Below are 26,059 nucleotides of genomic sequence, written 5' to 3'. Positions count from 1 at the left end.
ATGCTGTATTGTTGATGCTTGTTGGTCACATGGGCACTTCGGCGTCACCTGAACAAGAGGGCGATCAATTAAGAGTCATCAACAACGGACCAATGAGAAAGTTGATGACTCTTAATTGATCGCCCTCTTGTTCAAGTAACGCCGGAGTGCGCATGTGGCCAACAAGCATCAACAATACAGCATGTCTTGCAAGCAGAGAAGAGATCACATTACTTTGTTTTCATTTATTGCAACGTTTTGTTTGTTCACGTTTCAAGTAAGTCATTCGGTAAGTTTAGGACAAAGAAAGGAAGGTTTACCTGCTTACCAAGTTCATGACAACGACCAGCAGCAGGGCCCAGGTTTGCCCAGATCCAACACGCCGGATCTCACCGAGCTTCAGCCTGAATCTGTGATTTCCCTCGGAGAACCGGACCCACATGTCAGCGCACCGACGCGTCATGATCACCTGTTTAGGACTATCGGACACATCCGACCGGTTGAAAGGACTTCGACTTCTGTCCCTAAAAATGAATATCAAGCTGATTTTACAGGTAAAAAAACAACCCGCACTTTAGCACTTTAATTTAATTTGCGAGTGTTTTAAGGTGAACCTACAGCTGCACATGTAGGCCTACTACATGAAACTAAGTTGTATAAATGTGGCTCCAGAGGCAGTGGCGTGAAGAACTGACCTCAAGGTACGTCACTTGAGTCAGCGTCGGCTAGGTTTGGAGACTTGAAAGTCAAAACTCAGAGTCTATGGACGAGAAATACTGTAAGTGAGTTGATAAGAACTCGGTTGCTCACCATCTCCAGTCCGTTGGAGGTTAGCAGCTTGAGGCTAAATTATCCGCTACTGCAAAAACACCTGATGCTCATTACAGTAGTGGAATTGCTTTGTGTGTAATGTAGGCCCACGTTTTTGACCATAACATTTACCTGTTTGCAACTTACAATTGACAAATTATGTATCTCTTGTATAGACTCTTATGGCACTACCTCTATTCTTCGATTGTATCTACTTGCACTATTTTATCTGTTTTATTGTGTTGCACTGTTTGAGGAGCCTGGGACCCTAAGATTTTCATCGACATAACTACACTGTATACGTATGACAATAAAATCCTTTAATCTTGAATTAATTAACGACATCCCTGCTTCTGATAAGTTGAGACCCACTTGTATCTTAATAATTGAAGTATAGACTTAAATATCACCAATAGGCCTATAGCTGTATTGGCTTCAATTTATCGTTCATTCTTATTGTAAAAAACTAGTTTTGAAGTCACTGTATTTTGATTTTTCTAGTTTTAAGGCCAACCAAATTAATACATAAACAAACATTTGAAATACTGAAAGCAGTGTTTGAAAGATAATTTAGATCTTGAATATATTTTCTTTGTAGTATGTTTTCTGGAAAGAAATGCACTGTCATCTGATACTATTATACTTTACTACTACTAAAGATCTTCTTTTACCATTGTCAAGGAGTGCTCAGACGGGGAGCTGTAAAGTGTAAACTATTCTACAGTTTGTTAACATGCTGTTTTATATCCTTAGGTTTTCATGTGCAGGGGAAGGTGTCTGGCCCCACCTCCAGTCCATATTTCTCAACGTGGCTAGCTATGAGCCCCTTAGTGAAGTGTGATTATGGTGTCATGACCTTCACTGCCACTGGAGAAGAATTCACACACCTGTTAGTAGACAGAGGTAAGATGTATGAAGGTGGTGCACTGCTGTTTGAATGTTTTTATCAGCTTGGGTGGAAAATGGAAATGTTATGAAGGACCTTTTTTAGAACGGCAGAACATATTTTAGATACAGGTAATCAAATATCTACATGCATTGCTAGTCTTTGTGGTGAGAATCAATACAGTACTATTGATGTTTCTTAAAATGTACCATGACTTCAAGTAACCCCTATTTTCATTGTCTTTCTCTCTGCTGTTTTTCAATTACATTTAGAATTGGTTTATTCTGTTAATTGCCTCAAACTAATTAGAAAAGCCCATTACAATTTCCCAGAGTCCTCAAATTGCTAGTTATGTGCAACAAATCAATTACAAACATAATCAAAGAATCTGAAAACATTTTCACATTTAAAGAGCTAGCAGATGTTTGGTATTTTTAGCTTGATTAATGCCTAAACCGTCCAATCCACATTTAAATTAATGTTCTCTTACAGGGACAGCTTCTCCAATCTCCCTGTCCCAGTTACCTCCATACTGTGGTTACTTGGTGAAGACGTCATGGAGTGATCTCGAGATGATGGTGCCTTATGATGCATGTTACATTACTCAGGAGGTACAAGCAGTAGCACCTGCATTATATCTCCACCAGTGATTCCCTTGTCCTGTGTGCATCACCCCTTGTATGTTTCTCTCTGTCAGAATGGCAGTTATGTGCTGCCCATGTTGTGGTGGGGCAGCCCACTGAAGCTCTCCTGTCCCGTGCAAGCGTCCTCTCCTGTCCCCTCGTCCTCCCACTCGGCCCCCCGGATGTTCTGCTCCCCCTACGGCATGGCATTGCAGATGCAGGAGCAGGATATACAGTTACTGGCAGTCCTAGGTACGTTGGGGTAATCTGTGATTTAATACTGAGTTGTTTGACAAAGTACTTTTTTTTACAACAACTTGAATTGTAAAGTGTCTTTTGATTTGTTTGCCTAGTACTATATATCTTACTATAAGATAATCTACATAGATAACAAACTAGCGCTTTTTAATGAATTTTTTCACTGTTTATTGTAAAAATTCATTTTATCTGAAGAATAATTGAGGTTTAGATTTAAATCTGACAAGGGACGGATCTACATTTAGCCGTGTTTACATGCTATGGTTTTTTTCAGGCTAAATGCATTTTCTTCAGACATAATGGTTTTGCATTCACAGTATTTAAATGTGTATACTTTTAGGCCAAAATAAATCATGAATACAACAAGATAATATTCTTGTCAGCATGGAGATGGCTTTGAAACATTATCAATTGTTTGCACTTTGGGAAATAAAATGGTCATACATTTTCTTTAAATGTTATGGGTCCACAATTTCTGACATTTTACTGAAAAATAATAAAGAATATAATCTGATATGTCAAGGTAAAACAGGCTAAACTCTGAGATAGTTATTTAGCTAGAGATTACGTGATTAGAAATGACCAACATGTAAAATAAACGCATAAGAATTAAAGAAAAACAGACATGTTTAATTAAGAAGAAGAAAAAATAAATGACTGGTTCATATTCTTGCATAAAGATCTCTATGCTGTCTCAAACCATCTCAGCATTTCTACCAATATAGTGGAGATATACTGATCTGTTTTATTATTCATTATGTTATTCTAAAAAGAGCCACATTTTAAATATAGTTAGCCAGTAAGGTTATTAAATCTCCCATATTGCCAATATGCCCTCTCGAAAAACACGTGTTAAATGTTTTACAGTCAATGGAGGTTGGGGTCCGTTTGTATCTCAAGAGTGCGCGTACCGTGTCTCCTCCAGTCCTGGGAATCTCGCCTTCTTCATCTCCTACAGTGCTGCTTGTATAACACATTCAGTAAGTTATTTAACTTGAATGGAGTACTGTGGTAGGCTGCTGGCTTGTACTGATTATATTTTTATGTGATGCTGTTTTTCAGGGTGGTCTTCATCTCCAGTTTGTATTAAATGATCAGACATACATCCTCTCCTGCCCAGTTAATCCTCAGTTTCGCTACAACCCAGATACTGTTAGCCCTGCACCCTCCACTCCTCCTTCTACTACTACTACTCCTCAGCCTACAACCCAGGAGCATTTTGCTCAGCTTCCTCACTTCCCCAATTATCACTATCCTGGATTCCAGTACCTACAGTTTCCCCAGGTCTTCCCTTCTGGACCACAACCTGCCCACACCCCTCATCCCACATCCCCTCCAGCTACCCACCCACCCAAACATCCAGCAAGTCTTTATTACCCAGAGTATTATCTTCAGATGCCCTATTATCCTGAACCCACTGCGGCACCAGTGACCCAGGCACCAGCTCCTCTCACACCCAGCCCGCTGTCACCGAAACAACCTGCTGGTCCACAGTACCCTGTCTATCCATTCTATCATCCCACTTATTTTAATTTGTTCAATCATGGACTGTTTTCCAACCCTGGTGTTGGGGTGCAGCCTGCTCCTACTTCACATCCTGCCATCACTACACCTTCCCCTGTTCCACCTACAATCACTAGGACAATGGTTCCCAAACAGCCCGACCTTCCCAGCTATCCTTTCCACCAGTCTTATCCTAAACAAACAATTCATTTTCCACATATCACAGCTCCGCCACATGCCAAAGAGATGGCTCAGACAGTTACTCAGGAAACTCCTACACCAACCACTCAACCCAACACTCACACCATGTGTGTCCACCCCCCGCATCCCTATTATTCCAACTACCATCCTCTCTACCCGCCACACAACCTTCCATCGTACCCCCATCATCCAGTGACACATCCTCCAACGACACATCCTCCAACCACCACCACCACTACCACTACGATCCCTACTACTCCTACCTACACAAGTGATCCAGTTTCCCCTACAGCTGCACCCACTCCACAGCACCCCCATTTCCAGTGTCTGATGGGGGCGATAGTTGTCTTCCTGCCTTTTGCTCACCCAGAATCTATCCAGGTCAGAGGTCAGTGTGTAAACAAAGAGACTCTCCATGTTGGAATGACTTGTGGCTTTTCATGTCAGAAACACTCTACTGCATCAGTGTGCATTGATCAGCTTTTACTGCTAAAATTAAATTACATGAATTGCGTGTCATATCATCTATCTAACAAACTCCTTGTTTCTAACAGACGAAATGATGACGTGGCTGTTAGTCTCCAGTGTGTCTCCGGTGTGTAGGTACAGGCTGCAGAGAGCAGAGGGCTCTGGGGTATTCCTTCACTCTCCTCTGCCTGCCTGCCACAGCCAGCAATCGGTGAGATCCTCCATAATGCCTTGTCAATGCCTGAAAAGGTCCTCTTTTATATAATTACTTTAGTTTAACTATGTCCCTGTCTTTATTTTAAAGGATCTCAATATATTCAGTGCCTTTTTTTAAAAGTCAACTATTTGCTGTGAAGATATATTATGGGGAGATGTCTACCTGAGCAGAGAATGAAGTCGCTCTCCCCCGTGTGTTTGTAATTGGAGCTTCTCTGTTCTTTGCTTGCATAGCGAGTACGGCTGTGCGTTGCCATGTTGAAAGCCTTGTGGAGGCCATCCCTTTAATCATAGATATGCTCTGAGTCTGAATGTTGTATTCAGATCCTTTTTAAATAAATGATTTCTTAATGTAGTTTAGAGGTCTAATGACAATATAACCATTTTGTAGGAATTATTTGTATCTTTTTAGAAGTCTCCTTTAAATGGCTTTATATCTGCCTTTATGAAATCAGGATACTTTAAGATAAATGTTGGTATTTGAGAAGCTCATGGGTTCAATTTAAGTTTTTGGACACCATCAAGTCTTAGTGACAGGTGAGTAGGATCAACATCTTTTAACTTGCAATGAAAAGAGAAAGTCCTGCTCTGCCCTCTGGTGAAGGTGTTTTTGTTCCATATAAAATACCAATAGACTCTCAATAACTGTAATAAAGACTAATAAGACGGAGACAAACCAGATGGAAAGATGTAATTGAGGTCATGAGCTTTCCTTTTTGAGTGTGTAGTTTTTGGTGGTGATTTTATTACACTACATTATATTGCGAAGTGTTTAATTTACCTAAACAAAGTCCAAAACAATGACACCACGAAGTACACAATTAGATTGCTGATGCTGGAGGTTGATTTCTCTTGGGTTTTTCCCAGTCAGCAGCTCATTTTTTACGATTAATCCCATATGCAGCATTAGCTCTGCATGCTGTGTACGTTGTGGAGTTTTTTTATGTTCTGTGCAGCAAAACTGGTACGAATTCAGTGATTTTTGTGAGTTGATCTCAGCTTGCAGGCTCTATTTTTAAATGCAGTTGGAAAGGAAAACATGCGTGGTGGCTCATACTGACTTTATTGATCTCTTTTTCTTTAGACTCCCACGAATATTTCCTTACCACTGCGGTTTTGGGACCTTTCCATGGGGCAGTATAGGACTCTGGACCTGCAATGCCCGTATCAAACTGCCCCTCCTGCAGTAGTTACCCCATCAGTGTTTCCTACACCAGCCAGCACCCCCACGGCCAAGGTCAGCCCGACCCTTGTTGTCCCAAAGCCTAAAGTCTTCTGCTCCTCCTATCAGATGGCTGTGGAACTCGCTCCCGGTCCCATCTCAGAAATTCTTGTTAAAGGTGTGTGCATGTGTATATTGGCGTTGCATATGGTTGCCATCAGGTCTGCATGATTTTAATTGATTCAGGGGGGCCTCTCTGGTGTACAGTTCAAGGAGGAAAAGGTAGGTCTTGGTTTTTGTTTTGACTGGGATGCATTTAAAACTTGCTGCCTTGCCATGCTGAGGGCTATAATTGTGCCATTTTGAGGTCTACACAAAAACACAATTATATATATTTGCAAATGTACTTCTTCAGACATCAAAGGTAACCAGATGATCCTCCAGGATGTCCCAAAGGACTGTGGGTATTCTGCAAGAAAAGGCAAAGATGGCAAAAACCTTTTGAGTCTGGAGTTGCACTCGCGCTGCTACATGAGTGTGCAGGCAAGTATTGATTCAGCTTTCACACTGAGCACATGACCTTTTGTTTAATTGACCATTTGCTGTGCCCATTAACTCTTGTATGAATATTTTTCACTAAAAGGGTAAATTGTACATCATCACTGTCGTCTACGTGACGCTAAATGGGCGACGGAAGGCTCGGCTTTCCTGTCCAGTTGTCATCCCAAGGTCTGGACAAGGTAAATTGATTTTATGTTTACACCTCTGAAAGGCTATTCAATTTGCCAAAGGGTGTTTTCTCCCGGCCATTCAGAGTTATTTTAACTGATGCAGCTGACATTTGTCGTGCTGTCCCTCAGAGTGCAACCTTCCCATCGAACAGCGTCTCCCCTGCGGACCCCGCTCTGTATCCCAGGGACAGTGCCTCTCCGTGGGCTGCTGCTTCAGCAAGCTCCCCCCTGCCTGCTACTACCCCATGGATGGTGAGTAGTTTGTGTCCCGCTGGCTTTTCCAGCCACTTAGCTGAGTACAGTTTAGCTTTTTGTGTGTAATTATTAGCAATACAGCTGGTGAATATGTAAAGTGGCATATTTAGGGCCAGCTTAGCATCATTCAAGCTGGAAGAGGCACAGAATGAGGAAAGGGTATAAGATACCTTGGGTCTCATAATCAGCTGCCTCCTGAGATTACTGACCTTTTGTTCATCTGAACTTTACATGACTGCATGTTTGTGTCCTCCTCCAGAATGCACTATTGACCGCCACTTTGTCTTCTCCGTGCCGGCCTCCCTCACGGACCCCCCTCTTTCCCCCGCCATGCTTGTCGCTGCTGGCAACTCCACCTGCAAACCTGAGAGAGTGACTTCCGACTATGCCTTGTTCAAGATCCCGATGGATGGCTGTGGGACACGCAGATTAGTATGCTTTTATGAATGAAAATATTTGTTTTAAAGTTGAGATAGAACCTGAGTAGTAAATGTATGTCTGGACCATTGGTTTTACTAAATATAATGATTACAGAACTTGTCTGGTATTATAATTATTATTACTTTATTTATACCCATATTAACTAGTTATGAGAAGAGCGCTCCTAAGCTTAACGTGCCTTTACTTGGCCAACAGTACACCCTTTCAAGTTTCTTTAACATTGGGCGAGTAGCTTTGCATTAATCCTGCTGACAAAAAACCAGAACCAGAAATATTACTTTTTTCAAACTGTACGTTTTCCTGTGTTACCTTACTGATCATGGACTATGTAAAAACGATTAATGTCCGCATAATAAGTGACATGTCCGATTGTGTCCTGACAGATGGCGGGAAAAACGGTGATCTACATGTTGGAGATCATAAACAAGGTTCAGGCACTCAGCCTCAACTACGGCACCATCACAAGGGATTCTCCTGTCAGGTTGGAGCATGTTGCTTTTTACTTTTGCATTTTCTTTTGACCAAAGGCAAAAACTAGATTTAACTTTTTAGTTGATCTATTGTCAGTTTTATTAAGCTCCACATTAAGATTAGTTACACTTGCAATAACAAACGAAAGTTGTGAAGATATGACATTACATTACATTACATTGCATTTAGCTGACGCTTTTATCCAAAGCGACTTACAATAAGTACATTCGACCAGGAAGACACAACCTTGAGGAAAACAGAATCATATAAGAACATCAGGTTTCAAAGAGCCAATCGTTTCAAGTGCTGCTCAACTGGCTAAGCCAGTCCTTTATTAGTATACAAGTGCTCTGTTAGCAGTTCTTTGTTAGTCATTCTATCGCTCAAAGTGGAGTCGAAAGAGATGAGTTTTCAGTCTGCGCCGGAAGGTGTGTAAGCTTTCTGCGGTCCTGATTTCAATGGGGAGCTCATTCCACCATTTTGGAGCCAGGATAGCAAACCCACGTGTTTTTGCTGATGGGAACTTGGGTCCCCCTCGCAGCGAGGGTGCAGCGAGTCGTTTGGTTGATGCAGAGCGTAGTGCACGTGCTGGGGTGTACGGTTTAACCATGTCCTGGATGTAGGAAGGGCCAGATCCATTCGCAGCATGGTACGCAAGTACCAGTGTCTTGAAGTGGATTCTAGCAGTTACCGGAAGCCAGTGGAGGGAGCGGAGGAGCGGCGTGGTGTGGGAAAATTTTGGAAGGTTGAAGACCAGACGAGCCGCTGCATTCTGGATGAGCTGCAGAGGTCGGATGGCACATGCAGGTAGACCAGCCAGGAGGGAGTTGCAGTAGTCTAGGCGTGAGGTGACGAGAGCCTGGACCAGAACCTGCGTCGATTTCTGGGTCAGCTGTGGGCGTATCTTCCTGATGTTGAAAAGCGTGTATCTGCAGCAGCGGGTTGTAGCAGCGATGTTTGCAGTAAACGACAGGTTGTTATCTAGGATAACACCCAGATTCCTTGCAGTCTGAGTCGGGGGAAACAACAGAGGGGCCGATGTTGATAGTTAGGTCAAGAGAGGGACAATCTTTTCCCGGAAGGAAAAGCACTTCAGTTTTGTCAAGGTTGAGCTTGAGATGATGACCGGACATCCACTGAGAGATGTCAGCTAAACAAGCAGAGATGCGTGCGACGACCTGGGTCTCTGAGCGGGGAAAGGACAGAATTAATTGGGTGTCGTCAGCGTAGCAGTGGTATGAAAAACCATGCGGGCTAATGACAGATCCGAGCGAGTTTGTGTACAGGGAGAAGAGGAGAGGACCAAGAACAGAGCCCTGAGGGACCCCTGTAGTTAATTGACAAGGGTCGGACTCGGACCCTCTCCAAGTAACCCTGTAGGTGCGGTCTTTGAGGTATGAGGTGAGGAGGGAAAGTGCAGAGCCTGAAACTCCAAGTTCTTGGAGAGTGCGAAGGAGGATCTGATGATTCACCGTGTCGAATGCAGCAGACAGGTCCAACAGGATGAGGACAGAGGAGAGGGAGGCTGCTTTAGCAGTGTGCAGTTCCTCAGTGACAGCAATGAGAGCAGTTTCTGTGGAGTGACCTGCCTTGAAACCAGACTGGTGCGGATCCAGAAGGTTGTTCTGATGGAGATAACAGGAGAGTTGTTTAAAGACAGCGCGTTCAAGTGTTTTAGACAGGAACGGGAGGAGAGAGACAGGCCTGTAGTTTATAACATCAGACGGGTTGAGAGTGGGTTTCTTCAGGAGAGGGTTTACTCTCGCCTCCTTGAGAGTGTGTGGAAAGTGACCAGAAGTGTTGATGAAATGGGTGAGAAACGGTAGAATATCAGGAGCGATAGTCTGAAGGAGGTTTGAAGGGATAGGGTCCAGAGGACAGGTGGTAGGGCGGGCAGAGGTAATGAGGGTAAGAACCTCACTTGGAGAGAGAGGGGAAAAGGAGGTTAGTGTGCCGGTTGAAGGTGGCTCAGGTGATCCGGCGGTGAGTAGGGGTGAGTCAGAAAAAGAAGAGCGAATGTCGTAAACCTTTTTTTCAAAGTGGTTAACAAAGTCGCTTGACAGAAGGGAGGAGGGGGAAGGGGCTTTGGGGGGGTCCAAGAGGGTGGAGAAGATGGAAAATAGTTTTTTAGGATTGGAATAGGAAGATTGGATCTTATCTTGAAAGAAAGTGCTTTTTGTCTGAGAGATGGAAGCAGAGAAAGAGGAGAGGAGAGCCTGATAGGTTAGGAGGTCGTCACGGTGTTTGGATTTCCACCATTTCCACTCTGCTGCCCTAAGGACGGTTCTATTAGCACGCAGTGCGTCATTTAGCCAGGGAGCAGGAGGGGACTGACGAGCCTGCCGAGATGTGAGAGGACAGAGAGTCCAGAGAGGATGAGAGAGTAGAGAGGAGAGTTTCTGCAGCAGAGTTTGGAGGCAGGAGTCAGAGGAAGGGAGGGCTGAGAGCACCGAGGAGGCAAAGGTAGAGGGGGAGAGGGAACGGAGGTTACGGCGGACAAGTGCAGGATGAGAAGAGATTAGTTTGTTATGTTTGGAAAGGGGTAAAGAGAATGAAATGAAGAAGTGATCGGAGGTGTGGAGCGGGTTTACAGAGAGGTTAGAAGTAGTGCAGTTCCTTGAGAATATGAGATCGAGGACATTGCCAGCTTTATGAGTCGGTGGGGACGGAGACAGTGAGAAAGCAAAGGTGGTTAACAGAGATGTTAGTTCGTCTATCTTCCCCGTCTGGAGGTTGAAGTCTCCGAGAAGTACAGCGGGAGGGCCAGTTTCAGGGATGTGTGAGAGGAGATGATCTAATTCATCCAAGAAGTCCCCCAAGGCTCCTGGTGGACGGTAGAGAACAACAATGGTCAGTTGTATAGGATGGGTCACAGTGACGGCATGGAATTCAAAGGTGGAAGGAGTGAAGTTAGGTAGCTTGAAGAGGGGAAAAGCTCCATTTGGGAGAGAGCAGGAGACCAGTGCCACCTCCTCTGCCAGTGGGTCTGGGTGTATGGGAGAAGGAATATGCTGTGGAGAGAGCTGCTGGGGTGGATGTGTTGGATGGAGTAATCCACGTCTCAGTGAGAGCAAGGAAATCCAGAGACTGCAGGGAGGCGTAGCCAGAGATGAAGTCATCTCTTAGGTTAATGGAGCAAACTTGTTTCTCATATACTCATCCAGCAATTATGGAGAAACATTTTCCTTAATTATTAGTCGTGCTTGTGTCCACCTGAGGAATCATAGCCCAGTATTTATCCCTCTTCCAACCCCTAAGAGAAATGTTCTTGAGCTACTAAATGCTCCACTAAGTTTACCAGCCAGTCCAATGGTTTGCCATTTAATCGTAATGTTTCTGGTTTAATTCCTGCTAAGGAAAAATGCCAAAAAAACTAAAACAAAAACAGAGGCATGCTGTATATTAAGTTCTCTGTCTCATTATTAGGTTGTTGGTGGAGTGCAGGTTTCTGCCAGGCACCGTTCTGAGTGTGAGCTACTTGGTTAAAACTCCCACTCTTGGATCTGAAGTTCAGACACAGGGGATGTTTGGAGTGCAGCTCAGGATTGCCAAAGGTAGGTGTCTTTATTTCAATACTTACTACTGCTTTGTACAGATAAGAACTTGTAATATTGTGCTGTTTTATTCCTGTCTCTCGACACAGGAATAACAAATAAAATGTTCTAATTTGCTTCAAACATCTCCTGATCAGCTGTATGAGAAATAGCATTGAGTGCGTGGAATGTGCTTCACAAATAACCTCCTTCTAACCCAACAACCCTCATCCCAGACGCGCAGTACAGCAGCTTCCACCCTCAGTATCACCAGCCCCTGCAAATGCTGCTGGGGAAACCCCTCTACCTGGAAGTGCGGCTTCTCAACGCCCCGGATCCCAGTTTGGTGCTGCTGGTGAACTTCTGTGTGGCCTACCCCCGCTCTGGGAAGGCGGTTTGGATGCTGCTTTACAATGGGTATGTCCAAATGTTTCTGTAAGCGGAACATCAACAACAAAATATTGAGGAAAAGCTTACTGAAGATGGAACACAACAAATTTAGAAAGTGCATTTCACTCGGATAATTGCAAATATCAGGGAAGTATAATTGTGATACCCAATGATACATTTTCACTTCATAGGTGTCCCAACCCCTTGGATCCAGCCCTGCAGCAAGCTGTGCTCTCTGATCCTCGGCTTCCCTCTCCTCAGGCTCAGACCCGCCATTTCACCATCAGCACCTTCCAGTTCCTTCCTGACGGCGACTTTAAGGACCCGGACGAGGAGGTACGCATAAGCAGAGACTCTTGGATTCTATTAATTTGTTTCAATTCTGTCCCCACAAATCTAAAGTTCACCAATAACACATTTTATTTAGTTTTCTTTAATCCATACAAAAGCTGAAGTGTACAAAAATGACAGATTGTGGTTTAATAGTGTTATAAAGTGCTTGTTCAGGGATTTCTGTGCCACATTTCTGTGTTTAGCTAATCAGTTATTGGCCCGAGCTTCATATTTAATGGTGGTATCAATCTTCTTGTCTAACTTTTGGCAAGAGAATGAATATGCATATTTCCCTAAATGTCTCACAATGCTCTAAGCCCACTTCCCCTATAGTTTTCGAGCAATGGAAAACCTTTCAAATGTGCAGCTGTCTGCCGGGAGTAGTTGGGCATCAATGTAATCTTATCTGATAGTGGCTGTTGGCGTTGGAACCTTTAATTTATATATCTTTTTTTTCTTGGGAGAAAATAAATGTAATGTAAAACTATATGGCTGTGTGCATTTTTTAAATGGGCATTAAGTCCATGGAGAATGAAACTATTGACAGCTGTATCTCTAAATCTCCTAAATCAGCATTCATTGCAAGGACATGTGGCGCGGCCATTTTGTAAACTGCAAAGTGTGGCCAAATCTCAATTGGTAGCAGCTGTTAGTCATAGTATGCTGCACACTCTCGGGACTGGACTCTACATCCAAATCCTGCTCTTCTTTCCCCCCCCCTCTCAGATCTACTTCATGTGTTCGACTGAAATCTGCTCGCCACGGGATGGGCCTTGTGTCGAGGGATGCTTTGGCCAGTGACGGTGAGGGAAAATGTGCACTCTGTCCTCATATCACCCACCACGCACTTGGAGAACTTTGAAGATGACATGAAAACACACATGAAGGAGCTCCATTACAACCCTCCTCACTGAAAACCGCCTGAGAGCCTGAAGTAGCTGCAGTTCTACTTGACAGCAGGGCAATGATTTAGTAATGAGGAGAATTTTGAATCATTTATCAAGACTGATCCATTTCCTGTTTTTCAGTTACGACATGGAAGACAATCAAAGTTGGTTGAGATGATGGTTATGATCTGATATGCTGTACTAATGTGTTTTTGTTCATGTAGAAACACAATGTTATTGTTTTATACTGAACACATCTCCTCTCTTCTCCTTTTCAGATCTGGACATCACTTGTTCAACCACCAATAAAAGCTCTCAAAAGACTGACTGAGTGTGTTTGTCCCTGAGCTTGCAGCCACTATGTTTTACAGCAGGAAGTGGCACTCACACAGAAAAAGGGAGGCAGTATCTTTTACATAAACATGGTTGAGACTGCTGTGCTGTTCTGCCCTTTATGTAAAACATACAGAAGGTTTCCAGCAACATAAGATAACTAAAGCTTTTCCTATTAACCAGTGTTCTGTAAAAGAGGTAGACAGACAAGAAATGTGCATAAAACAATTTCCAAACACTTTAAACTAACGTTATTGCGTTTTGACATTTTAAGTGTCTAACATGACCATGACCAGTCAGTCTAATTGTTTAAAGCAGAAGTTTAAGTTCTATTGGTATTTGTGTAAGTGTATTCTTATCCAAAGAACATCTTTAATGTCCAGAAAAGCATTCCTATCCAAACATCAGTATGGGGATGAAGTCTGGAACTTTAACAAATGTACACCCAAATTTGATCACACACATATGGACAGATTACACAGTTGGAACATTATATAGTTTAACTGCGTGCTAATTTGTCAGGTAATTCTGATACAAATAGTATTTTTATTTGAAGTGGTTAATGATATTTGACATAGTTACACTATAATGCATGAAGCCGATTTGCTGCACAGACAGTTTATAGCGTTTTCAACTTGTGTCCCTAACCTTGCTTTTTTCCTGTGCATTTACAGTGCACATGTTCAGATGGTATCTCCTGAAGTTCTTTCATCGTGTTGACTATTTGTTACTTTTTTCACATGAAAAGTGACAAATAGTTTGTGACAAAAGGAAAAAGAGAAGTTTAAACCTTGGTTAATTTCTCCATCCACACATCTGTAAAATGCATGTGTACGCAGGATTGATTGATGGTTTGGAAAGTTACCAAAAGCCCTCAGCTAATTTGCTGTGAGGGGGGGAGGGGATTTTAAAAGTATTGGACCACCCGAACAACTGTTGAGTATACAAGTGTTTTATAAGGCTCTAACAGCTGCTAAGCTTAAATAAAACGGTTGGAAACAGCTGGCCTGACTTTGTCTTCTGCCTGTCATCCCCTCTGACACTTAAGCAAAGCATGTATGCGTGTATTTTCAATGTAGGAGTGGATCCAAACGATGGGGCTGATGTACACTATTTTAGGTGTAGGTCTGCACCATCCAACAGCCATTTTAGTTCAAACATAGCCAGTATGTTTATTTGTTGAAGAACCAAACTGCAAAAGTAGGAATGTGTTGCCTATTTGGTTTACAGGGTGGCAAGGAATGGAACCATCTTGGAAGTCACAGCTCAAAAGAAATGGTCCAACAAATACTACTAGTAAAAGTACAATGTGTCCTTTTTTAAAGGTGCTGCTAAGTGGATTATGTTTTTTTTTGTAGAAATGGCTGTTTCCCCTCACTCCCAGTCTTCATGCAAAGCTTAGCAGAAGATCTCCTGGCTTTAACTTCCTATGTAACAAAATGTGAGTGATCTTTCTGCTAACCCAGAAAGAGCACATGCATTTTCCTCTTTCATAAAGGTTGGTAACTATGTAAGGGCACACGCAAAGGAGGCTGCACAATGTCCATATACATTGTTTATTTCTCGTTTCAGGGTGACATTTCCATCTACAAGATCTTTCTCAGGCAAGAGGAACTAGAGACAGACAAATAAAGTATTTGGAGCAGACAATGTGTAGACTTTCTTTATACCCTGCGGTTGAGCATTTTGTGCCTGAATGTGAGCATGAACACGCATACTGGCACCTTGGCATGTTCAGCATGAGATTGGTGGTGTAGTCAGGGGAGGCTAACCACTCATGCCCTGCAAGTCAAATGGGAGACTTTTAAAATCATATTTTGCTTGTATTAGGCCTATAATTTGCTACAGCAAATTGCTTTTGAAGTATTTGCTTCCCATGGTAGCCTTTGACCACTGGGTGTCATCCAAGCAATACAAATGCCAGAGGAACACAAGGTACTCCATGCTGCATGACTCACAGCTGTGCTAGTGTGAAGACCTTGGCCTATTGGTTGTGTAATGAGTTAGGAATGAAATCTTCTAGAGCTGGACCTGATAAGACCAGAGTTGTACTGCCATGTAATGTGACCACCGATAAACACGTTTTTTGGTATAAAAACGGCTTCATTAAAATGTTGGAAATGATGTACCGGTAAAAAAACAATAGCGAAATGAACACATGATTTAAAGGCTTAGGTTTATACTGTGATAGTCTCACCACACACACACACACACACACACACACACACACACACACACACACACACACACACACACACACACACACACACACACACGGTGAAATGTATGGAAGCACTGCGGCACACTGCGTGTATTCTATTCTGCAGGCTGCATGGCTGCCTGGCTCAGCGTTCAAAGGGAGAGCGGAAGATAGGAGGAGGGGAAGGACTAAACCAAGAGGGGAGGAGGGAGGACAATTTCCTTTCTGTAACACACACGCTACAAGATCACACCGGGAAAACGGAGAGAGGAAAGAAAATTATAGGCGAGAACGAGATAGAGAGGAAGGAAACACCTCCGTCGGTTTGGTTGCTGTTTTTTTGGGGTTGAAATCGTATCTCCTTTTCACGCAGATTTGCGGACTAACATGGGGGGAAGAGAGAGCTCCTGACGCGGATTGACTTTCAGTGAACCTCTGCTCTTTGGTGCAAGTCTGTGTCTAATAAACGGGGAGGAAAAAGGCGACAGCGAAGACATGTTGAGGTTTCTTTCGTCTTGAGGTTGCCGTATGATGTTGTTGTGCTCTTAAAAAACAGACGGCTCCTCGTAGAGAAACAAGACGAGGCCAAATGGAAATTGGGCGGTAGGTTATGCTCACGAGCCATTGTTTTAATCCGTGTTTATTTAATTGGCGTGTTATGATCTGAAATAACGTAGGCCTCTTAGGCAGCCCTGCATACACGGTCAGCAAACGGGATTCAAAGCTGCTGTTATTTTAGGGGGACATGTTTGGATTAAGACACTCTGTTTTGCAGTAAGGTAAAAACTGCGTTTACGAGCTTTTTGTTTTTTTAAACAAACGCGGTGGATAGATTACATCCTTAAACCAGAGAGACAAAACAGTTCAACTCTTCAGGGGGGTACAAAGGCCCAGTAGAGAATACAGTAGAGGCTCATTTGCAGAATTATTGGACAATTTCATCTGCAGTGGAACACCGTCCACAGACTGACTTTAAGCACAAAGGTGCACAGGATTAGGCAGTCTATTTCACCCCCAGTTTAGCAAAAGACAGGGGACAAAAGAAGATTGTTAAATGTTAATGTCTACCGACGTTGCATCCATCATGCTGCCTGTATCCCGGGGTCTCATGGACCGGGATAGAGAGCTGGACCCCATGGCCGGGGTGCACCCTAACGTGGGCGGGCCTGCTGCGGTTGTCCGGGGTATGAAGCGCGGAGACCCGGAGCCCGACGGACTGACAGCGGCTGCTCTGGTGGACTCTACCGGGGCGGAGTGCAAGCGTCCCCGGATCGACGGCTCGGGAGGGATCGGCGAGGTTGGCCAGGTGAGGAGGATACTCTTTTTCCAAATACAGTAAATGCAGCCACGATTGCTAGGGCTAATGACCTCTTGGGGTATTTTAAAGTGAAGGTCTATTTCGGTTGTAATCTGTTCATGTCGAATTCATATTTGCAGCAGAAAGGCCACCATTGACAGTCCATTAGCAGCACTACAGGACATACCACCACATTTCACAGCTGTACATGACTACATGCTGATAATTCAATTTTACAAGGGAGTTGCAATAGTAAGCATTTAATCAATGGTGCTCACTGGGCTGTTTAGCTACAGAATAGCATTGTAGCTTCTATATTTCAAACCCATTTTAGAAGATTGTACAGTGCCTTTGCACAATTCATATCTTGTAATACACCATGCCAATCTGATTATTGTCTTGGATAGTTTTATATCCAGGCTAATCCAGCACCTCTTTTTAAAAGTTTTTTTTATGTGCGTAGGCTACATAACTTGTTACCTAATAGCAAGTCCAATGTGTATCAATGTGTTACATTACATCTAGTTGCTTTAACTCCCCAAAGAGCTGCCTTTCTGTACGAATATAAGTAGGCCTACAGCCCAGGCAGTCTCTGCTGAGGGTGGAGAATGTAAACAAACGTGACCTTTTCATTATGCAAAGAACCCTCTGCCATGTGGCATCATGGTGGGACAACATTTGGTTTAAAATGTAAATTGAAGTCAGTGTTTGCTTGTGTGGTCTTTGAGGAAGGGGAGTGGACAGGAGGGGCTACTTGAAGTAGGCCTCCAATTTTATTAGGGGGCAAACAGCCCAAACCTAATCAACCTAATTACCTTGAATCTCAGACCCCTGCTTTTATCAACAACACTGCTGCAGTGTTTTGCCTCTTGGTCTGTGCTTGAATCAGCAAAAGTGACCGACTCTCTTAACCTATTTTCTTGCAATGTCAGTCAAATCTATTTGCAGGTTTTCTCCCTTTGAAGCCCAACAATGGGGAAATATTTCTTAATAGAGCGCTGCAGGAGGATGTCCTGGACATCATTACGGTGTATTATGTAGGGTGAGGCACTCTGGAAAATGGAAAGCTATTTCTTTGCCATTGAAAGCGCTAGTAATGGAGGTGAAGTGGCCTGTTTGCCTCTGTGTGGAAAACTAAATGGCTTGCATTACATCCTTGTGCTGTTGGTGAGTGCTGACAGACAGGCTTAGGAACGTAATGCACTTAGAAACAGATGTGAGTGGAAGAGAGTGTGTGCTTGTTTGTGTGTGGGTAGAGAGATGTGCAGATCAATAGCTTCAGCCCCTAAAATGTATTGCATGTGAGCTGGCTGGACAGTCTGGAAATGAAAGTGGGAGAGATGCCCCCCTTCCTCCCCCTCTCTCAGTTGGTGCAGGAACAGATTTACCCTATCACTGGCAGTAAATAGGCTTTGTTTCCAGCTAATGGGATCACATCTCATACTGGAGGGGGCATTATAACCACACTGATCCTGTGATCCTTATCTAAGGCAAACGAGTTTATACAACACACATGCACAAATGCAAACATATACATTGGTATGATCTAGATCAGTGCTTCTCAAACTTTTTTCAGTAATGTACCCCCTTTGAAACATTTTCTCAGCCAAGTACCCCCTGACCGACCCGAACATTTTTGATCGAAAAAGCCTATATAAATAATTACAATATAGTGATGTTCCCTCAGTGTGTGATTTATTAACTCCTTCGTGCATGAATTACAACAAACTAAGGATATTTTCATTTTATGCATGAAAAAAATAACGTTTTTATAAAACAGATTTTTCCAAGGAATTTTTCAACTGAAGTAATATTTGTTTAACAAACTAATGAACACAATTATATATTGTGAAAAACTATAAAATACAATACACACATTTGACATTATATGAGGACCCCCTTGGTGGTTCTAGGAATATTTTATATAAATTTGTGTTTTCTATTTAACTTATTGTACTAAGATTATTTTTGTAATCATGCATGGGTTTTTATTAACCTTTTTTTAATTTTTTTTTTTTTTATATATAAATCTCACGTACCCCCTGCAGTACCCCTAGGGGTCCGCGTACCCCCATTTGAGAATCACTGATCTAGATAAAGATTATTTATGTTTTCTACTTATGAAATTAAACTTAATTTATAAGTGGAAGGACCAAAAATGCGCTTATCAAATATGACAATATCCTGTTTTTTTTGTTATTATTTAACTATCATTAACATAAATATGTTGGCCTTTCTTCGGACAAAATAAGACATTTTAAGACATCACATTAAACTTAAAGGTTATTGTGATGTGCGTTTTCCCTGAAGTGTTATTGATGATTTATCAAGAAGATGCCACCTCAGGGAAACTGTAATTGACAATGTATAGATTAAATGATGAATTGATTTAATTTATACAATATGATGAATATACGTGTCAGTTGTGACAAATGTTCTGCTTCATCTAAAGTTACGTTACATTTTCCTACTTTTTAAATCGCAGCACTCAGCTTTAAAGAGGCATCTGTAAAAATGCACACTCACTCTTCTGTAAAGCTAATCTTCAGAGGGGCATAACAAGATGGAAAATGTTACAGCAAACCGTTTCCTGGCACTCATAAAGAACCTTGTCTACTTTCCTCCATCCTTATTCCATTTAAAATGTAATAACAACATCACGGCACAAGTTGAACTCTGACTTGTGATACAAACCATTTGTACCACTGCTGTCCAATAATGGGATCTTTCCCATTCTGTTGTTGACGCTGCTGTTTTTCTCATTAGGGGCATGATGTCAACACAAAGCGGGGGTGGAAATGCTCTGTCGAGTCAAATCTGCAAAGTTTTCGCAGAGCAGCAGTGCATATATAAATCATTTCAGCATGCAGTGGATGACTGAATGCTCAGCTAACACGGACGAATAAAGATCACTAAGTGCAGTCAACAGTACGAGTTCAAATGTTCATGGCTGCTCATAGAAATTAGCTGCTGTGCTGACCTCCTGCCATGGACACTGTGCCCGTCCAATAGTATAGGTTTTAAATGATTATTAAGCTATCTACTGCACAGACCACCAGCCACAGTGCTGCCAATAAATAAATAAAAACATTTTCAGGCAATTATGCATTCCAGTGCTGCACTGGGGAAGTCCTGCGTTTACCGGATGGCAGGGGTTTCATAACAACACTCTGCATCTTCATCCCGAGTCGGTTTGAGGAAATGTTGAGAGTAGGTTGTCCGCTTGAATATCCATCTGCTTTACTGCTGAGTGGCTCGTGTTTTGTTGTCACTGCGTAGGAACCGGGGCTCTCTCTAACCTAATAAGGTCTTGCCTGGGGTGACAGCGGCAAGGACAAATGACTTGATACGGACATTAATGTTGGTGGATCACCCTCTGCACTTTCATCTCCGCTACGGCACTGAAATAGCAGGGAAACGTCAGCAAGAAAAATTAACTCTTGCTCTGTGCTGAGAATTTTTTTTTCTTTTTCTGGACCCGGTTTTGCCGTGATAAACTGACAGCAGAGGTCTATTGAATGGATTATGTTTGAGAGAGAAGCCTTCATGTTTGGTTGCTCCGCTTGGTGACAGATTGGAGGTGATTTAAGTGTAGCCATCCTCCATCCATCCATTCATCTTCTCCCGCTTATCTGTGGTCAGGTCGCGGGGGTAGCAGTTCCAGCAGAGAGCCCCAAACTTTCTTTTCCCTGGCGACATCAACCAGCTCTGACTGGGGGATTCCAAGGCGCTCCCAGGCCAGCGAAGAGATATAATCCCTCCACCTGGTCCTAGGTCTACCCCTTGGTCTCTTCCCAGCTGGACGTGCCTGGAACACCTCCCTAGGGAGTAGGGTTGCCAGAAACTGACCATGATCAAAATCGATTATTCGGCAGCCCTGGCGAATAATAATCGATTATTATTATTATCCCCCCCCCGCGGGAGAGAAGAAAAAAAAAAGGAATTTCGTTGTTTTCTTTACTGGAACATGTTTAACAGTACAAACAACAAACAAGCATGTCATCGACGTGGCCTTGAAGTGAAGTTGGTAATGGCCAGCTGTGCTGCGTCTTTCTCTGTAACCTCTGTGGCGTGCTTCACACTCAAATGCGAACGCATTGTTGAGGTTGAGCTGTGATAGACCAACGTCTTTTCGCAGAGCTTGCATTTAACTTCCTTTGGACTTGTAAGTTCGAAGTAGTTCCACAAGGAGGAACTCTTTTTACCTGCCGCTTTGTTCATCTTTAGTCGCACCATGTGTGAGGGAGAGGGGGGGCGGGGGCGGTGTGTAGCGTGCTGCAGCAGCAGTCTGCTCTGCACGCGGGCTTCCTCCAAGTTTACAGTAAAACAAACTGGTGCTGTGACCAATGACCATTTACAATTATTAATACTATTATTATTATTATTAGCATATATATATTTATATATATTTTGGTTGAAACTAAGCCAGAAAAAAAAAAAACGACATAAAAAAAAAAAAATATATAAATAAAATCGATTTTTAAAAATAATATTCGATTATGGAGACTGTAGCGAATAATCGAATAATCGCTGGCATCCATACTAGGGAGGGGCCCAGGTGGCATCCTAACTAGGTGCCCGAACCACCTCAACTGGCTCCTTTCGACGCGAAGGAGGAGCGGCTCAACTCCGAGTCCCTCCCTGATGACCGAACTTCTCACCTTATCCCTAAGGGAGACACCAGCCACCCTGCGGAGAAAACCCATCTCGGCCGCTTGTATCCGCGATCTCGTTCTTTCGGTCATGACCCATCCTTCATGACCATAGGTGAGGGTAGGAACGAAAATGGCCCGGTAGACAGAGAGCTTTGCCTTCTGGCTCAGCTCCCTTTTCGTCACAACGGTGCGGTAAAGCGACTGCAGTACCGCTCCCGCTGCTCCGATTCTCCGGCCCATCTCACGCTCCATTGTTCCCTCACTCGAGAACAAGACCCCGAGATACTTGAACCCCTAAGGACTCATTCCCTACTTGGAGTGGACAGTCCATCGGTTTCCTGCTGAGAACCATGGCCTCAGATTTGGAGGTGCTGATCCTCATCCCAGCCGCTTCACACTCGGTTGCCAACCGATCCAGTGAGTGCTGAAGGTCGCAGACCGATGAAGCCATTAGAACCACATCATCTGCAAAAAGCAGTGGTGCAATCCTTAGTCCACCGAACTGCAGACCCCCTCCCCCACGACTACGCCTCGAAATCCGATCCATGTATATTACAAACAGGATTGGTGACAAAGCGCAGCCCTGGCGGAGGCCAACCCTCACCGGAAATGGGTCCGACTTACTGCCGAGGACCCGGACACAGCTCTCGCTTTGGGAGTACAGAGATTGGATGGCCCTGAGTAGAGACCCCCTCACCCCATACTCCCGCAGCACCTTCCACAGTAACTCCCTGGGAACCCGGTCATACGCCTTCTCCAAGTCTACAAAACACATGTAGACCGGATAAGCGTACTCCCAGGCCCCCTCCAGGATCCTTGCGAGAGTAAAAAGCTGATCCGTCGTTCCACGACCACGACGGAATCCGCATTGTTCCTCCTCAATCTGAGGTTCGACAATCGGCCTGACCCTCCTTTCGAGTACCTTGGAGTAGACTTTCCCGGGGAGGCTGAGTAGTGTGATGCCTCTGTAATTGGCACACACCCTCTGATCCCCCTTTTTAAAAAGGGGAACCACCACCCCGGTCTGCCACTCCTTCGGTACTGTTTCCGACTTCCACGCAACGTTGATGAGACGTGTCAACCATGACAGTCCCTCAACACCCAGAGCCTTCAGCATTTCCTAGCCATCCTCACATGTCAATTGTAGTTAAGTGATTTGTTACCCTACAGTGATAATTGTTTGTATGCTTATAGTTAATCATGTTCTTTAGATCTAATGCTTCATCCATGCTTTATCTCTTATGATCTTTTGTTCGACAACAACAATATATATTTGGCTGATCCATATACTTTACAACTAAATATTTTCTGACAGATTGAAATATCAATATTTAATAATCATAGATCATAAAAATAATGAGTTAATGAAAATCAGTGAAATCAATCTTCACCCATGTTGCTAATTCACTAGTTGTTTAATTATTATAATTCTTTAAATGACGAATCAACTTTTTCCAGCCCCTTTTTATATAATGTGAAAATGTACTGTTTAACAAACATGATTGGTAAATCAGAAATGTTTTATTTGATTTGATCTGGAAATTATCTTGTGTTCTGAAATGTTTTGACAATTAACTGGTTAACCAAGAAATACTAAGAATAATTATTAGTAGCAGTACATAATTGATATACAAGTGCATCAGATTCGGTAGAAATATGTGAATTATTTATTACATAGTTTGACCGCACTTGTAGAGCCCTGTGCTCATCAAATTAGGGATTCATTGATCGGCCATTATATATAATAATAATAATACCATTATTAAATTAATTAAAACAAAATGTGTACAACACTGTGTGCAAGTGACTGGGATAATTATTTTGTAATAAGGAAACAAGTGTGATTTCAACACGGTTTTCCGAAGTTTGTAAAGCAACATGGAACGATAAGGTATAAATGTCTAAATTGTTATTTATAAAAATATTGAAATCCAATACCACATTGCTTATTGTCACAAATACCTCATCCACCTATTTGAGTCAGTGTCAGACTGATATCTGATATCAGTATCTAATTTCAAACAGTAATGTAATAAACACCAGATAAAATATAAAAGTACACAGCAGAATCTTTTTTAGTGTCATCACCATGGTCCCAAAAAGTCCAGTTTCAGACTCAAATGTTATTGTTATGGAATAATCATGGAGTGTGATCATAATAGGCAATTATGTTGTGCAGTAAATAATTACATGCAAATACTCATCTTCTCCAATCAGGTCTGAAATAAATTGGGCGATAAAAATAGCTTTATCTTAACATGCAGATCAGCGCAGTGAACACCAGCAGATTCCGTTGCATGTGATGCACCAGACGATACTGCTATATGGTGATCATTGTGGCACAACCATCAAGCCTGCCTCAAAAATCCTCTTTGCCTGCAGCCAACACCGTCCTGAAAAAGCATGTGTAGGTTTACTGTGGAAAGTCAGAGGGATGTGAAGTACATTGAAGGGAAATAAACTTCAGATCATCGGCCGACTGTTTGGAGGCTTAGCACATAAGTGCTCTGTGGATGAAATGGATTCACATCCTCCTGAGTGCCCTGCTTTGCAGTTAGGTAGGATGACTCTCAGAGCAGTGAAATGTAGTTCCTCTTCCACTCCTCTTCAAAAGAACAGCAGTCCCAAGGCACGATAGGAATAGATACGAGTCTTGTGACTAAATTAGACCCCACACACATTCGCAAAACAATCGCACATAAACACCTTTCACCACCTGTGGTTTTTGGAGAAGAGTGCAATGGGTTTATGTGTAAAATGAATTGTATTGTAAGATAGTTTGAAGGAGAAAGTTGCTCTGCGCTTTTTGTACATCGCTTGTTCTCCGATTTTTATTATCACAGGGTCGGCCCTGTTCCCTCCCCCCCCTGAGCTCGCCTTCCCTCCCCCCTCCTCGCCATCTGTTGACTTCAAGTCATTTTGTTGTTCCTGATTGCTCACCCGGTCTTCCCCTGCTGTCCATTCTCTTGTTTTAGCCACCCAACCCCCTAAAACACCATCACCACCCACAGACAAGAATAAGCTGTGCTCCATTCGTCATCATCGACAAAATAAAGCATGATTAACTATCGTACCAAGTCTTCTTGCCTCTCATGTACTGTGATGGTGACTGCGGTGCTGAGAGGGATACACACTCGACTTGAGCAGCCCTCCCTCTCTCATTCCTCCCAGTTCCTTGAGGAAATTAAGCACATGACTCCGCTCATGTATGAGTCATTGTCTTTGCTCCCTCCGTCTCTTTTCCCCCTTTGCTGTCCATTTCCCGTTGTATTTCCATCTCTGGTTCCTCATTCAGCCTCTCGGAGTATAATTTCCAGATGTGTTGCCCCTCTACCTCGGTGTAGCTTACTGCCCCATAAGCCTCTTTTTGTCCCAAATTGTATTGGTTTGGACTCCATCCTCCTCCATACCTCCAGTGTGTTGTGTTTAGAGTTTGGGCTCTCTGTACAATACTTTATTCATGTTATTCAAGCCTCTAAGAGGTAATACATTATTTAGAGCTTCTGCCTTCCACAGCCAGTTCACTAAGTACATTTTTGGCTCTGAGATAGACTCACACAAACTGCTTTTTTTTTCGACCGGGAAGATGCTTCCTTCTCCTCCCCTCCCCGACCAAGCCCGGTACATTTGGAAACATTGTTCTTTGCTTTAACAAAAAGGCCCTATGGGGTTTAAAGTTAGATGGCTACAGTATTAATCAGGCGAACTGAAGCTTTAAAGTGTGCAAAGCAAATGTTCCCCCTGAGGATAGAGTAGATGAGGGGGGGGGGGAGAAAGGAGGGAGGAGCCGAGTTGTTTTCTAATCTAGTGATATGAATCCAGAGACAGGCAAATCTGTTTTCCTCCTTCAAAGCGTGCTGTAATTGCTGCGTAAAGCTCCCTTTTTTAATGGAATATATTAGCATAAAAGCTAGAACACAGTGTTATGAGTACAATAAAAGAGAGTTACGACTATCTTCCTGTAATAGGGACATGATTTCTGTAAAATGTTTGCTTCCAAACAAATAGTTTTTTTAGGGTAACGTGCCATGTTAAACTGTAATTACTCACTAGATGTCGGATGTATCCGTCTTTGCTTTACACAGCCAGAACACTGAGAGGAATGTGGCGGGGATTGCGTCAGTGCTCATGATGCCGTTTCACACCAACGGGCTTCATGCTCGCCGACACTCCTGACCTATTTATGATTTAAGAGCCGTGGTGAAAGCTCTTTCTTTCTGCTCGTCTTTCATCTTCTGCTCGCCTGATCTCACTCGCCCCCGTTATCACGTCTTTGCAAGCAGACAAAAGATCCGCTGGGTGGAAAACTCTGGAGGAGATGGCAGGAGTGTGTCACCGGGCGAGTTAATTTGATTAGGAGTCAGTAACGCCACAGAGCTGTAAAGTCAAATAGAAATGTGTGAAGGAATAAAGACGTGTGTGAGAGA

The 26,059-nt window shown here is 43.1% G+C and overlaps 2 protein-coding genes across 6 annotated transcripts in view; both read left to right on the top strand.

The window, feature by feature from the left end:
* Nucleotides 1-166: 166 nt before the first annotated feature.
* On the top strand, nt 167-13,471 carry LOC117451660 (uncharacterized). The gene is made up of 18 exons (XM_034090066.1): nt 167-533; nt 1,543-1,692; nt 2,168-2,286; nt 2,373-2,550; nt 3,424-3,536; nt 3,619-4,648; nt 4,815-4,939; nt 6,029-6,284; nt 6,522-6,649; nt 6,750-6,846; nt 6,967-7,089; nt 7,352-7,524; nt 7,917-8,014; nt 11,431-11,558; nt 11,774-11,954; nt 12,119-12,263; nt 12,987-13,063; nt 13,426-13,471. The coding sequence occupies exons 1-17, from the start codon at nt 182-184 to the stop codon at nt 13,059-13,061; spliced, it is 3,471 nt and encodes a 1,156-aa protein (XP_033945957.1). The 5' UTR covers nt 167-181; the 3' UTR covers nt 13,062-13,063; nt 13,426-13,471.
* Nucleotides 13,472-15,817: 2,346 nt separating this feature from the next.
* LOC117445858 (RNA binding protein fox-1 homolog 2-like) overlaps nt 15,818-26,059 on the top strand; it is a 36,161-nt gene continuing 25,919 nt past the window's right edge. For 3 of the 5 annotated variants that reach the window (XM_034081778.2, XM_034081786.2, XM_034081796.2), the window contains exon 1: nt 15,818-16,986. In XM_034081778.2, the coding sequence (XP_033937669.1) occupies nt 16,735-16,986 (252 nt within the window). In that variant the 5' untranslated portion in view covers nt 15,818-16,734. The remainder of the gene's footprint in view (nt 16,987-26,059) is intronic. The other 2 variants (XM_034081769.2, XM_034081762.2) reach the window with 1 other exon arrangement.

Source organism: Pseudochaenichthys georgianus, chromosome 1, assembly GCF_902827115.2.
Source record: "Pseudochaenichthys georgianus chromosome 1, fPseGeo1.2, whole genome shotgun sequence".
Classification (NCBI taxonomy): Eukaryota; Metazoa; Chordata; class Actinopteri; order Perciformes; family Channichthyidae; genus Pseudochaenichthys; species Pseudochaenichthys georgianus.
This window is presented reverse-complemented; position numbering and strand designations above follow the sequence as displayed.